This window comes from Pristiophorus japonicus, chromosome 18 (assembly GCF_044704955.1).
Source record: "Pristiophorus japonicus isolate sPriJap1 chromosome 18, sPriJap1.hap1, whole genome shotgun sequence".
In the NCBI taxonomy this organism is placed as follows: Eukaryota; Metazoa; Chordata; class Chondrichthyes; family Pristiophoridae; genus Pristiophorus; species Pristiophorus japonicus.
Genome location: NC_091994.1, coordinates 116,396,454 through 116,409,520, shown reverse-complemented (window position 1 = coordinate 116,409,520; position 13,067 = coordinate 116,396,454). Strand labels below are relative to the sequence as shown.

General features: G+C 50.4%; 1 protein-coding gene across 1 annotated transcript in view; it reads left to right on the top strand.

Moving 5' to 3' along the window:
* The window catches only part of vwa5b1 (von Willebrand factor A domain containing 5B1), a 303,883-nt gene that overhangs the window by 45,188 nt on the left and 245,628 nt on the right, over positions 1–13,067 (top strand). The window contains 3 exon segments of the mRNA XM_070860664.1: positions 2,234–2,453; positions 6,089–6,243; positions 7,005–7,136. Of these exon segments, the coding sequence (XP_070716765.1) occupies positions 2,234–2,453; positions 6,089–6,243; positions 7,005–7,136 (507 nt within the window).

Here is a 13,067-nt window from a genome sequence, read left to right as displayed (position 1 = left end):
TCTCCTCTCCCCTCCCTCTCCTCTCCCTCTCCCCATCCCTCTCCTCTCCCCTCTCCCTCCCTCTCCTCTCCCCTCTCCCTCCCTCTCCTCTCCCCTCTCCCCTCTCCCCTCCCTCTCCTCTCTCCCCCTCCCTCTCCTCTCCCCTCCCTCTCCTCTCCCCTCCCTCTCCTCTCCCCTCCCCTCCCTCTCCTCTCCCCTCCCTCTCCTCTCCCCTCCCTCTCCTCCTCTCCCCTCCCTCTCCTCTCCCCTCCCTCTCCTCTCCCTCCCTCTCCTCTCTCCTCTCTCCTCTCTCTCCTCTCTCCCCTCTCTCCCCTTTCTCTCCTCTCTCCCCTCCTCTCTCCTCCCTCTCCTCTCTCCCCTCCCTCCTCCTCTCTCCCCTCCCTCCTCCTCTCTCCCCTCCCTCCTCCTCTCTCTCCCCTCCCTCCTCCTCTCTCTCCCCTCCCTCCTCCTCTCTCTCCCCTCCCTCCTCCTCTCTCTCCCTCCCTCCTCCTCTCTCTCCCCTCCCTCCTCCTTTCTCCTCTCCCCTCCCTCTTCCTCTCTCTCCTCTCCCCTCCCCCCTCCTCTCTCTCCTCTCCCCTCCCTCCCTCCCTTCTCTCCTCTCTCCTCTCCCCTCCCTCCTCTCTCACTCCTCTCCTGAAGGCGTTGCCTGTTGCTGGGGTACAATTTCACACGCAACCAGATTCACCTGAATGATAATTATTTTATGGGTGAGCTTACGAGCGTTGGTTGTCTATTGGACTGCTTCGCAGTCGAGCCCCGTCCTGTTCACATCCGATGTCTCAGCATCGACACTTGGCGATGTCGGTCATTGGAAAGCTGTTGGCTGATGCCACTTTCAGCACCTGAACTGCCAACCCAGCCGAGGTCAGTTCATTCAGTGCAGACCTGGAACTGACACGTGGCCAAAGACTTGTCTTAACTCCAACATAACTGAGCAATTTATACTGCAATCATAAGCAAGTTAAAATTGATTTTGATGATTGTAAATTAAATATAGGTGGTCTTGCATTTGAAAGAATATTTCGAGGTGTGAGCTACAATTTAATCTTTCAGATGGAAAAGTCTTTTCTTTCTAAGGGTGTTGAGTGAAATGAATGTTTATGCTCCCTGTTATGGTCTTTAATACTTATATGAATGACTCCACGAGGTCTAGTATTGTACTTGAGCTGTTGTGACCTTAGTCCCATTTATTGTAGCTCCAGAGTGAGGCAGCTGGATGGGCCCTGCACACCTATGCAGGTGACCCTCAGGTCTCCCACTGCAGTGCCCTCTGGTGGCACACCTTATGTGACTATACAGTTAGTATACATGGTCTACATACAGGACAATCCCAATGAATGAATGCTCACAACAAAGACCCGAGGGGTGACCCTGCCTGGATAGTTAAAATAACCGATTGGGCACCTGCGGAGGACCCGCTCTCTTCCCTCAAGTTCCCATTTTAAGCTGCTGTTCTGAGACAGGGGCACAGTCTTAGGATAAGGGATCGGCCATTTAGGGCTGAGATGAGGAGAAATTACTTCACTCAGAGGGTGGTGAATCTTTGGAATTCTCTTCCCCAGATGGCTGTGGAGGCTCAGTCTTTGAGTATATTCAAGACAGAGATCGATAGATTTTTAGATATTAAAGGAATCGAGGAATATGGGGATAGTGCAGGAAAGTGGAGTTGAGGTCGAAGATCAGCCATGATCTTATTGAATGGCGGAGCAGGCTCGAGGGGCCGAATGGCCAACTCCTGATCCTAATTTGTTATGTTCTGATCAGGCGGGAAGGACACCTGCCACAAATCAGAGCGGTCCTTCTTTAAATATGCAGAACGGGATTCCAATGACATAATCACAGTCTGGCCATTTTTAGCCAGAAACCCGCAGTGAAGCCGTTCTGGTTCATTACATTTGTAACTTTCCTCTGATTTCAACTAGGGACATTCAGGCCTCCCCTACATCGGGCTCTCTAACCCCCTTCCCACCCCCTTCCCCCGTTCCCACTCAGCAACCCCCATCCCACTGCCACACCCCCGCCCCCAGCCCCCTCAACCCTCACCCAGCATTTCCCCCACCCCCTCATCCCACCCCACTGCCACACCCCCGCCCCCGCACTCCCCCCACCCTCACCCAGCACCCCCCCAACCCACCCCACCATCGCCCGCGGCCCCCATATTCACCCAGCATCCCCCCCCACTCTGCAACAACCCACCTCTAAATTGAGTAAACCTTGACTTGTTTTCTCCCAGGTCGCTTTGTGTTGGATGAAGATTTGGAGCGGACGGTATTTGTAGTGAACTTTGGCATCATCCCACCGCTGGAAACCGTAACTGTGCTGATCAACACGTCCTTGGAACTGCAGACCCTGCCAGATGGGACAGTCCGGCTCCGGCTTCCGTCAATGTACGTCCCCAAACTGGCTTCTTCTGGCACCGACGTAGAAAACTCCATCGAGAATCAGCTCAAAAGGTAAATTTCAGATAGGCCAAGACACATTTTGTTTGAGCTTGCAGTGCAGACTAATTATCAAATTACTTTAAAGTTTGAATTGGTCCTGTTAGGCTGGTTAGATCAGTTTTATTCAAGTTAAATGTCTGATTAATTCTGGGATGGCAAGGTGAGAGTGGAATTCTTAGTCAGGTAACCTACAGATTTAGCAAAATCCTTCGTTGGTTATTCAGACTCAGGACTGGTTGCCTGGATTATTTCATGGGCCAGATATCAACAGGGAGCCGGGGAGGGTGTGAGGAAGCCGAAATCGACCGAACAACTCAGCACGGCAGGAGAAAATGTGGAGGCCCTGTCTACCGCCCTGTCACATAAGAACAAGGAGTTGGCCATTCGGCCCCTCGAGCCTGCTCCACCATTTAATGAGATCTTGGCTGATGTACTTCAACTCCACTTTCCTGCACCTTCCCCATATCCCTCGATTCCTTTAATATCCAAAAATCTTTTGATCTCTGTCTTGAATATACTCAAAGACTGAGCCTCCACAGCCCTCTGGGGCAGAGAATTACAAAGATTCACCACCCTCTGAGTGAAGAAATTCCTCCTCATCTCAGTCCTAAATGGCCGACCCCTTATCCTGAGACTGTGGCCCCTGATTCTAGACTCTCCAGCCCGGGGAAACATCCTCCCTGCATCTACCCTGTCAATCCCTGTAAGAATTTTGTGTGTTTCAGTGAGATCACCTCTCATTCTTCTAAACTCTAGAGAATATAGGCCCAGTCTACTCAATCTGTCCTCATAGGACAATCCCCCCATCCCAGGAATCAGTCTGGTGAACCTTTGTTGCACTCCCTCTATGGCAAGTATATCCTTCCTTGGGTAAGGAGACCTAAACTGTACACAATACTCCAGGTGTGGTCTCATCAGGGCCCTATATAATTGCAGTAAGTCTTTACTCTTATACTCAAATCTTCCTGTAATAAAGGCCAATATACCATTTGCTTTAATCACTTGCTGTACCTGCATGTTAACTTTCAGTGATTGGTGTACAAGGTCACCCAGGTCCCTCTGAACACCAACATTTCCCAATCTCTCACCATTTAAAAAATACTCTGCTTTTCTATTTTTCCTACCAAAATGGATAACTTCACAGTTCTCCACATTATACTCCATTTGCCATGTTCTTGCCCACTCACTCAGCCTGTCTGTATCCCCTTGAAGCCTCTTTGCATCCTCCTCACAACTTACATTCCCACTGAGCTTTGTATCATCAGCAAACTTGGATATATTACATTTGGTTCCCTCATCCAAATCATTGATACAGATTGTGAATAGCTGGGGCCCAGCACTGATCCTTGCAGCACCCCACTAGTTACAGCCTGCCAACCCAAAAATGACCCGTTTATTCCTACTCTCTGTTTTCTGTCCATTAACCAATCCTCAATCCATGTTAGTATATTACCCCCAATCCTATGAGCCCTAATTTTTTTTTGAATTAGACTGGTCATGAAGGTTAAAGCCCAGGGGATCCAGGGCAAAGTGGCAAGTTGGATCCAAAATTGGCTTGGAGGTAGGAAGCTAAGTGTAATGATTGATGGATGTTTTTGTGACTCGAAGGATGTTTCCAGTGGGGTTCTGCAGGGCTCAGTACTGGGTCCCTTGCTTTTTGTGGTATATATCAATGATCTAGATTTGAAGATAGGGACTATGATTAAGAAGTTTGCAGACGACACTAAAATTGACTGTGTGGTTGATAATGAAGAGGAAAGTCATGGGCTGCAGGAGGATATCAATCTACTGGTCAGATGGGCAGAGCAGTGGCAAATGGAATTTAATTCAGAGAAATGTGAGGTAATGCACTTTGGGAGGGCAAATAAGGAAAGGGTATACATATTAAGTGGTAGGCCACTTAATAGTGTAGATGAACAAAGGGACCTCGGAGTGCTTGTCCACAGATCCCTGAACATAGCAGGCCAGGTGGATAAGAAGGCATATGGAATGCTTGCCTTTATTGGCTGAGGCATAGAATATAAGAGCAGGGAGGTTATGCTTAAATTGTATAATACTTTGTTTGAGCCACAGCTGGAGTACTGCGTGCAGTTCTGGTCGCGGTATTATAGGAAGGACGTGATTGTACTAGAGAGGGTGCAGAGCAGATTTACTAGAATGCTGCCTGGAATGGAGACTCTGAGTTATGAGGACAGATTGGATAGGCTGGGTTTGTTTTCATTGGAACAGAGGAGGTTGAGAGGAGATCTCATTGAGGTGTACAAAATATTGAGGGACGTGGACATAGTGGATAGTAAGGGTCTATTTCCATTGGTGGAGGGGTCTATTATGAGGGGGCATAGTTTTAAGGTGGTTGGTGGAAGGTTTAGAGGGGATTTGAGGGGGGGCTTCTTTACGCAGAGGGTTGTGGGGATCTGGTACTTGCTGCCTGGAAGAGTGGTGGATGCAGAAACCCTCACCACTTTTAAGAGATGGTTGGATGGGCACTTAAAGTGCAGTAACCTGCAGGGTTACGGACCTAGAGCTGGTAATTGGGATTAGACTGGATAGTAAGGGTAGGAGCAGGTACAATGGTAAGTACTGCAGGCAATAGAATACGGCCAGGGTGATCTCCTGGACTAGTGTCAATCGCCTGGATGGGTCGGAGAGGAATTTTCCCAGATTTATTCTCCCTAAATTGGCCTGGGTTTTTATCTGGTTTTTGCCTCTCCCAGGAGATCACATGGCTAAGGTTGGGGTGGAGTGTAGAATGTTTCAGTATAAGGGCTGTTGCAGTTGTGTGAGGCGGACTGTTTGGGCTGGGTGCTCTTTGCCTTTCCGTCATTGTTCATAGGTTTATATGTAACCTCAGGGCTGCTGACCGAGGGCCGTGTGGCTCTTTGTCGGCCGACGCGGACACGATGACCTCATGTCAATTATGGAAATTCATCAACTTAAAGGCAACTCCAAGTGCAAATTCAAACACACACACCATCCTGACTTGGAAATATATCGGCCGTTCCTTCATCGTCGCTGGGTCACAATCCTGGAACTCCCTCCCTAACAGCACTGTGGAAGCACCTTCACCACACGGACTGCAGCGGTTCAAGAAGGCGGCTCACCACCACCTTCTCAAGGGGCAATTAGGGATGGGCAATAAATGCCGGCCTTACCAGTAACTCCCACATCCTGAGAATGAATAATTTTTTTAAAATCAAGTATTAGTGATTAGGAAACCCCAAGCTTGAGTTTTATATGCCTGCAAATTGTAGGAGAGAGGTCAAAGGGATATGAGGAGTTCCACAATTGTGAGGTCTTGAGAGTAAAGGAGTTGGTGTAGGAGAATGAGTTAGTGCAATGGGCAGGCTCAAGGGGCCGAATGGCCTACTCCTGCTCCTAGTTCTTATGTTCTTGACTGATGCAGGGAAGGGCAGAGTGTATTTGAAGATTCAGAGGAACAAGACAGGAATACTTACAATTTTAGCATCTTTCTCTGATTATGGTTTAATGACTGTGCTGATGTACAGACTCACCATTCATACTGTGATATTATAATATTAAATAGAGTGCAGAAATGGGGACTGTTGCTCGATTTTATTTAAACAAATATAGAATGCCATATCGAGCTGTTGATATTAACATGAATATTGAAACCCATTTATTGTCAGTAAAGACAGACACCGATGTGGCTTCAGCTCTCCAGACCAGACGCAGAGTGGGAACGAGTGCTGCTTGGCAAAGCTCTTGGATGATGAGGCCACCAATCCCACCGAGTACGAGTTTAGTTTCCAGCTTGAAATCCGAGCACCCTGCTTGCTGGCAGGTCAGAGTATGAAACATTCTCTGTATTCCAGTAAAGAACCCCGAATGTAGAGTGTTCAGATGCTCACTGTAAATCTGCCAGCGTTCCACCTTTTATTCAGTCTAAAACTGTGGGGGCAAAGGAGGAAAAGGAGAGGCGCGTATGTTATAAATATGTCTGCTTGTGGATGTGACTGGGTTGTTTTAAATGCAATGATTGCCTTTTGCTGTCCAATTTTCAATTATAAAAATTATTGCTGATCAGCCAAGAGCAGAAGCTCTACAAAGATTAGTTGAAAAGATGTCCCATCAGTATAGACAGGGGCGGACACGACTGGTGGCACATACCCAGTGCAGCACTGATCAATACAGAGCAGGACTGTCCCCAGTTCAGTTGTCAGTCTGTGCTGAGTTGGCTGGTGCAGCAGAGCAGCACTGGGAACATCGCTACCTGATGGGCATCAGAATGGAATATTCGTCAGGGGCATCTGTTGCTTGAAACGGCCCAATCCTTCTGTGGGGGAAGGTCGGGTAAAGAGAGAGTCGACCACCAGTTAATGCTTTTAGGACATTTAATTAAAATTCAAGGAAGGGTTGGGAGAAACGTTGTTAAAAATAAGCTGTCTTGAGAATATCCACAAACACTTTGGTCTTGTTTTAACCCTCACGACGGGGAGAAGGTTGTCAGTCTGTGGCCACCTGCCCAGCAGGAAACGATCAAAATAATATATATATTTATATATATATGTCATGACTAAATCTCCAATTGTTACTGTTCCACAGGCGTAGAAAGTCCGACACACTCAATACGAGCTGATGCAGACCCCTCAGCATTTTGTGCTTCCAGTGTGATGATCGCATTGGCTGAGAAACATACCTTTGACAGGCCTGTGGAAATCATCATCCATCCCAGTGGTAGGGAAACATTTAATTTTTTATTTCAGTTCAGATTTTTATTTGATTTAATGTCTTTTTATGAATCTTGCCTGCTAAATTTTATATTAAAAGAGAAATAATAGTATGGATACCCTAATGGTTTAATTTGTAATAGTACGTCCAGTTTACGGTAAAGTCAACACTGCAATCCTTGAGTTAAATGAATGGTGTTAGTTAAGGTGACAATAGACATGCTGCAATTGGCTGCAATTGTCCGACACCAGATTCCGATTGAGTGACTCCTGCTGCTTCAAGGCCAAGTGCACAGAACAGGATCAAACTTGGCTTTGGTGCCGAAAGTTCCATAACCTGCCAACGCCCAGGATAGATTCTCCTCTGGGCCAGAGGAAGGTCAGGGTGGGACTTGCTGCCCTCATCCTGCAGGACCACTGCCATTTTCCTGGGTCAGGGCTATTAGTTGTGTGGGGTAGGGCACCCGCCCCACAGACGGGCACTTGCTGAATCGTCAGAAGCTGGAGCCAAGTTTAAAGTTGGCAGAGGCGTCCCAAAGATTGAATACAATATTTTATTTTGGGGTTGTAGCGTTTGCCCTGCGACTCGCAGGATGATAAGGCAATGAACGAATATGGTCAATCAGTGAATAAATATGACACAAACCTTGTACTGCTGCGTCATAATATAAATTCTTCCAGTCGTTTGCTGATGATATAAAGATAGGCGGCACCGTGGGCAGTATGGATGGAAACATAACATTACACCGGGATATCGAGAGATTTGGTGAATGGGCAAAACGGTGGCAAATCGATTTCAATGTCGGCAAATGTGAGGTCATCCACTTTGGACCTAAAAAGGAGAGAACAGGGTACTTTCTAAATAGTGAAAAGCTAAAAACAGTGGAGGCCCAAAGAGACTGGGGGGTCCAGGTACAGATACGGGTACAGATAATAATCAGAAAGGCTAATGGAACGCTGCCCTTTATATCCAGAGGACTAGAATACAAGGGGGTAGAAGTTATGCTGCAGCTGTACAAAGCCCTGGTTAGACCACACCTGGAGCACTGTGAGCAGTTCTGGGCCCCACAGCTTAGGGAGGGTATATTGGCCTTGGAGGGAGTGCAGCGTAGGGTTACCAGAATGATACCCGGACTCCAAGGGTAAAGTTACGAGGAGAGATTGCACAAATTATTTCCTAGAATTTAGAAGGTTAAGGGGTGATCTGATCGAAGGTTTCAGGAGATTAAGGGGAACAGAGAGGGTGGATCGAGAGAGACTATTCCCGCTGGTTGGGGAGTCTCAGACTAGGGGCTTGGTCTAAACATTAGATCAAGACCTTTCAGGAGTGAAATTAGGAAACACTTCTACACATAAAGGGTGGTAGCAGTTTGGAACTCTCTCCCGCAAACAGCAGTTGATGCTGGATCAATTGTTAGTTTTAAGTCTGAGATTGATAGATTTTTGTTAACCAAAGGTATAAGGGATATGGCCCAAAGGCGAGTATGTGGAGTTAGGCCGCAGATCAGCTGTGATCTCATTGAATGGTGGAAGAGGCTTGGGAGCTGAATGGCCTCCTCCTGTTCCTATGTTCCTATATTAACATTTTGCTATTACTGTCGACCCGTGAGACCCTGTTAAGTTGGCCTGTATGTTCTTGTACCATTTCTGAGTCATTTCGTACCAGAAAGATGGATCTGTTAGCAGTGCCATGGTAGCTTGGTTGAAGATGCAATGTCGGTTGAGTATTTAAGAGAATCAGTGGCCTGATTCACCTGTTTCAGTTGTGTAGAAAGAGGATGCATAGGCCGATAATCTTTGTATGTGAAGTGAGACAGAGGACGGTACCCCTGTGTGACAGCCAGGAGGCTTTGTGGTCCGTTAGTAGCACAGCTACTGAATATCAAAACCAGTGACAACACGACAGAGTGGGCTTGCTGCCTGATCGAACACAACAGACCAGACTCCATAAGACCACTGTAGATTTTTGTTCACAGAAATTGAGGCAAATATGAACTTTTTCTGTATTTTGCAGTGAGCTTGATTACCTGGAAACCACAATATTCCATTTTTTAGAGGGTGAAAAGGACTCAGACTGAGTTGAGGGCGAGGAAAGGCTCATGACTGGACCCTCTCACTCAACAAGGGCTGTTGCTGGGCTTCTGCCACTGCCACTCCTCTCCTGATGGTCTCCGAGGCCAGCAGGTTAGCATGGACTGGTTGGGCAGAATAGAGGCAGGAGGCAGAGACATAGGCCCACTTCCTGACTCATGCCGTCATTTAGTGCAGCGCTCCCAGTGAGCTGTACCCTGAAAATTCAGCCACTTTAGGTGAGAGCATAGAAATTTGGAGAAAACTATTAATGTGTAGTGGTACAGCAGGCCTGTTAAATGTCTATAATGAAGTACAAAAACCGAAATGTATCAATCAGTTCTATCCAGGATCTGGTGGTGAAAGATGCTGGTGAAAGGGGACTATGGTTTGAAGTGAATCAGAATGTGTTCAAGGCTGAGAAATTGGCATTCTCAGCGTCTCCCATTATCGCCTCCGGGGGAGCGGTAAGATGTTGCACCCCGATCACCTTCGTCCGGACATCGTGACGTCATCACCGTGTGCATCGGCCTGGTAGCGCCCCGCTGGACGGAAACACCGACAGCTGCAGGAGGCGTTGATCAGGGGACGGACACGTCGGGGGGCTAGGGAGCCAGGGAAGTGCAAGAATCTCTATGTTTTTCAATGTTTTCATTCCTCTTTGGCCGCAATTGACCAGCCCAGCTGCGGCCGGAGAGCACGGGGCGGATCGGACCGGATCGGAGCTGTGTACGGGGCGGATCGGACCGGATCGGAGCTGTGTACGGGGCGGATCGAGCCGGATCGAGGCTGTTTACGGGGCGGATCGGACCGGATCGGGGCAGTGTACGGGGCGGATCGGATCGTATCGAGGCAGTGTACGGGGCGGATCGAGGCTGTGTACGGTGCGGATCGGACCGGATCGAGGCTGTGTACGGGGCGGATCGGACCGGATCGGAGCTGTGTACGGGGCGGATCGGACCGGATCGAGGCTGTGTACGGGGCGGATCGGACCGGATCGGAGCTGTGTACGGGGCGGATCGGACCGGATCGGAGCTGTGTACGGGGCGGATCGAGCCGGATCGAGGCTGTGTACGGGGCGGATCGGACCGGATCGAGGCTGTGTACGGGGCGGATCGGACCGGATCGAGGCTGTGTACGGGGCGGATCGGACCGGATCGGAGCTGTGTACGGGGCGGATCGAGCCGGATCGAGGCTGTGTACGGGGCGGATCGGACCGGATCGAGGCTGTGTACGGGGCGGATCGGATCGTATCGAGGCAGTGTACGGGGCGGATCGGACCGGATCGAGGCTGTGTACGGGGCGGATCGGACCGGATCGAGGCTGTGTACGGGGCGGATCGAGGCTGTGTACGGTGCGGATCGGACCGGATCGAGGCTGTGTACGGGGCGGATCGGACCGGATCGGAGCTGTGTACGGGGCGGATCGGACCGGATCGAGGCTGTGTACGGGGCGGATCGGACCGGATCGGAGCTGTGTACGGGGCGGATCGGACCGGATCGGAGCTGTGTACGGGGCGGATCGAGCCGGATCGAGGCTGTGTACGGGGCGGATCGGACCGGATCGAGGCTGTGTACGGGGCGGATCGGACCGGATCGAGGCTGTGTACGGGGCGGATCGGACCGGATCGGAGCTGTGTACGGGGCGGATCGAGCCGGATCGAGGCTGTGTACGGGGCGGATCGGACCGGATCGAGGCTGTGTACGGGGCGGATCGGATCGTATCGAGGCAGTGTACGGGGCGGATCGGACCAGATCGAGGCTGTGTACGGGGCGGATCGGACCGGATCGAGGCTGTGTACGGGGCGGATCGGATCGTATCGAGGCTGTGTACGGTGCGGATCGGACCGGATCGGAGCTGTGTACGGGGCGGATCGGACCGGATCGAGGCTGTGTACAGGGTGGATCGGACCGGATCGGAGCTATGTACGGGGCGGATCGGACCGGATCGGAGCTGTGTACGGGGCGGATCGAGGCTGTGTACGGGGCGGATCGGACCGGATCGGAGCTGTGTACGGGGCGGATCGAGGCTGTGTACGGGGCGGATCGGACCGGATCGGGGCAGTGTACGGGGCGGATCGAGCCGGATCAGGGCGGTGTACGGGGCGGATCGAGCCGGATCAGGGCGGTGAATGGGGCTGATCAGGCCAGGCCAGATCGAGGCTGTCGTGGGGGACTAATTCACTGGGCCCAATGCACTTGGTGCTAATGAATCAGAGCTTTATGATGGCATATTGATGGAAAATGTTGTTTGGCCTCGTTTACTCCAATTTGATCACCAACAATTAGTTTAAGATTATAAATTACTGTTGGTGTTATTAACGTTTCCTCTGTCTGCCTCTTTGCTGGAGGCATTGACCTGAGTTGAGCATCAGTGTTCATCTACTCTTATCACCAACAGTCATTTTTAGCTTTTCATTTGCATTTTAATAACTATGGGCAGAATTTTCCAGAGGGTCAGCAGACATGATTGGTAGAGGGTTGGGATGCTGTTGTCAACCCGCTGCCAGGAACCTTTCCCAAATGTTGTGTCTACCAGCGGCGTGCAGACCTGACACAGCGGCGGGGGAGGCAATTGAAATCATTAGTAGCTGTACCTTGTTTACAGCCACTTAACAATGGTTTTTTTCCCAGCTTTTTGATTTTGACAGGTTGCCCACCGGTTTTCCACTGTGACTCGGCCTCGTCTGAAGCTGAGGCAGGAAGGCACTGGCCATTGCTTCAGCTGATGTGTTGACAATGTCAAATGTCAAGTCAAAGCTACCAGCTGAATCAGATATCTTCCCATAGCCACTAGCTTCTCTAACCTGCATTTGCACCACAGACTCAGAAAGCTGTAAAACTTTACACAAGTCTCCATCCAGTCTGACCTCATTACCTCACCCACCATTGACAGATCGCTTCTGTCATCTCTATTTCACCTGCCATCTATTCCATCAGCATCGGTGCCCTGAAACTAACTCACCTTGGTCCTCAGAATCCCACCACGATCTTCCCCAACACCAGCAGCACCAGGCACACCAGCAGCATCAACAACAACACCAACCTTCTCCGCAATGAACTGATGCTGCTCAGGACACAGGGCATCAGCACCCGACCCGATAGCTGCCCAGGAAGCCAGGGATAGCCTCACCATGGCCATATATATTTCACTTGATGCTGTACATCCATATGAGTGCCACATGATGCACCAGGTTGGTAACACCCCACACCAGCACCATAAAGCATCCCTGCAATGCCCACGCCATTTCTTTCTCACCATTGTGGAGGTGGGGCGGGGCGGGGGGGGGAGTCGGGTGGTTACCGTTATGTCTCATAATTCACTGCAACTCACTCAGCCAGTTCCAAAGGTGCGCACACATCTGTCCAAGAACGGAAAGTCTTGAAAATAAAGATTTCAATGTTTGACAGCTCTTTATAGAAACTTCTCGGGGTCGAAATTAAGCCCCATCCCAAACGAGGCGCACCGACTGTTTGTGAGCAGCTCGCAGTGGGTCCACCGCCCAACCAGTCATCAGTGCCGCGCTGACGGATCACATCCCCCCCCCCCCCCACCCTCAGTTAAAGGGGAGGGCCGCTGCGAACTCTGCAGCCACTTTAGTGGCAAACACTGGGCCACCAGGGAGGGTTTCGGCCGGGCCAGTGGCCTGGCACCAAAAGGGGATGCCAGGCTGTCTGTTGGCAGCCCGGCCGAACTCGGGGACATAATTGTCGGGCCGAGCCACAGAGTGTGTATCGACAGCTGTTGGGGGCAGCGACCGGTGGTGGCGCTCCCGTGGGGCAATTCCGGGAAAGGTGCAATTTCCTGTTGGGCAATTTAGGGAAGGGGTTGGCGTGTGCACGCCACAGCGGGAAAATGGGCAGGGCAG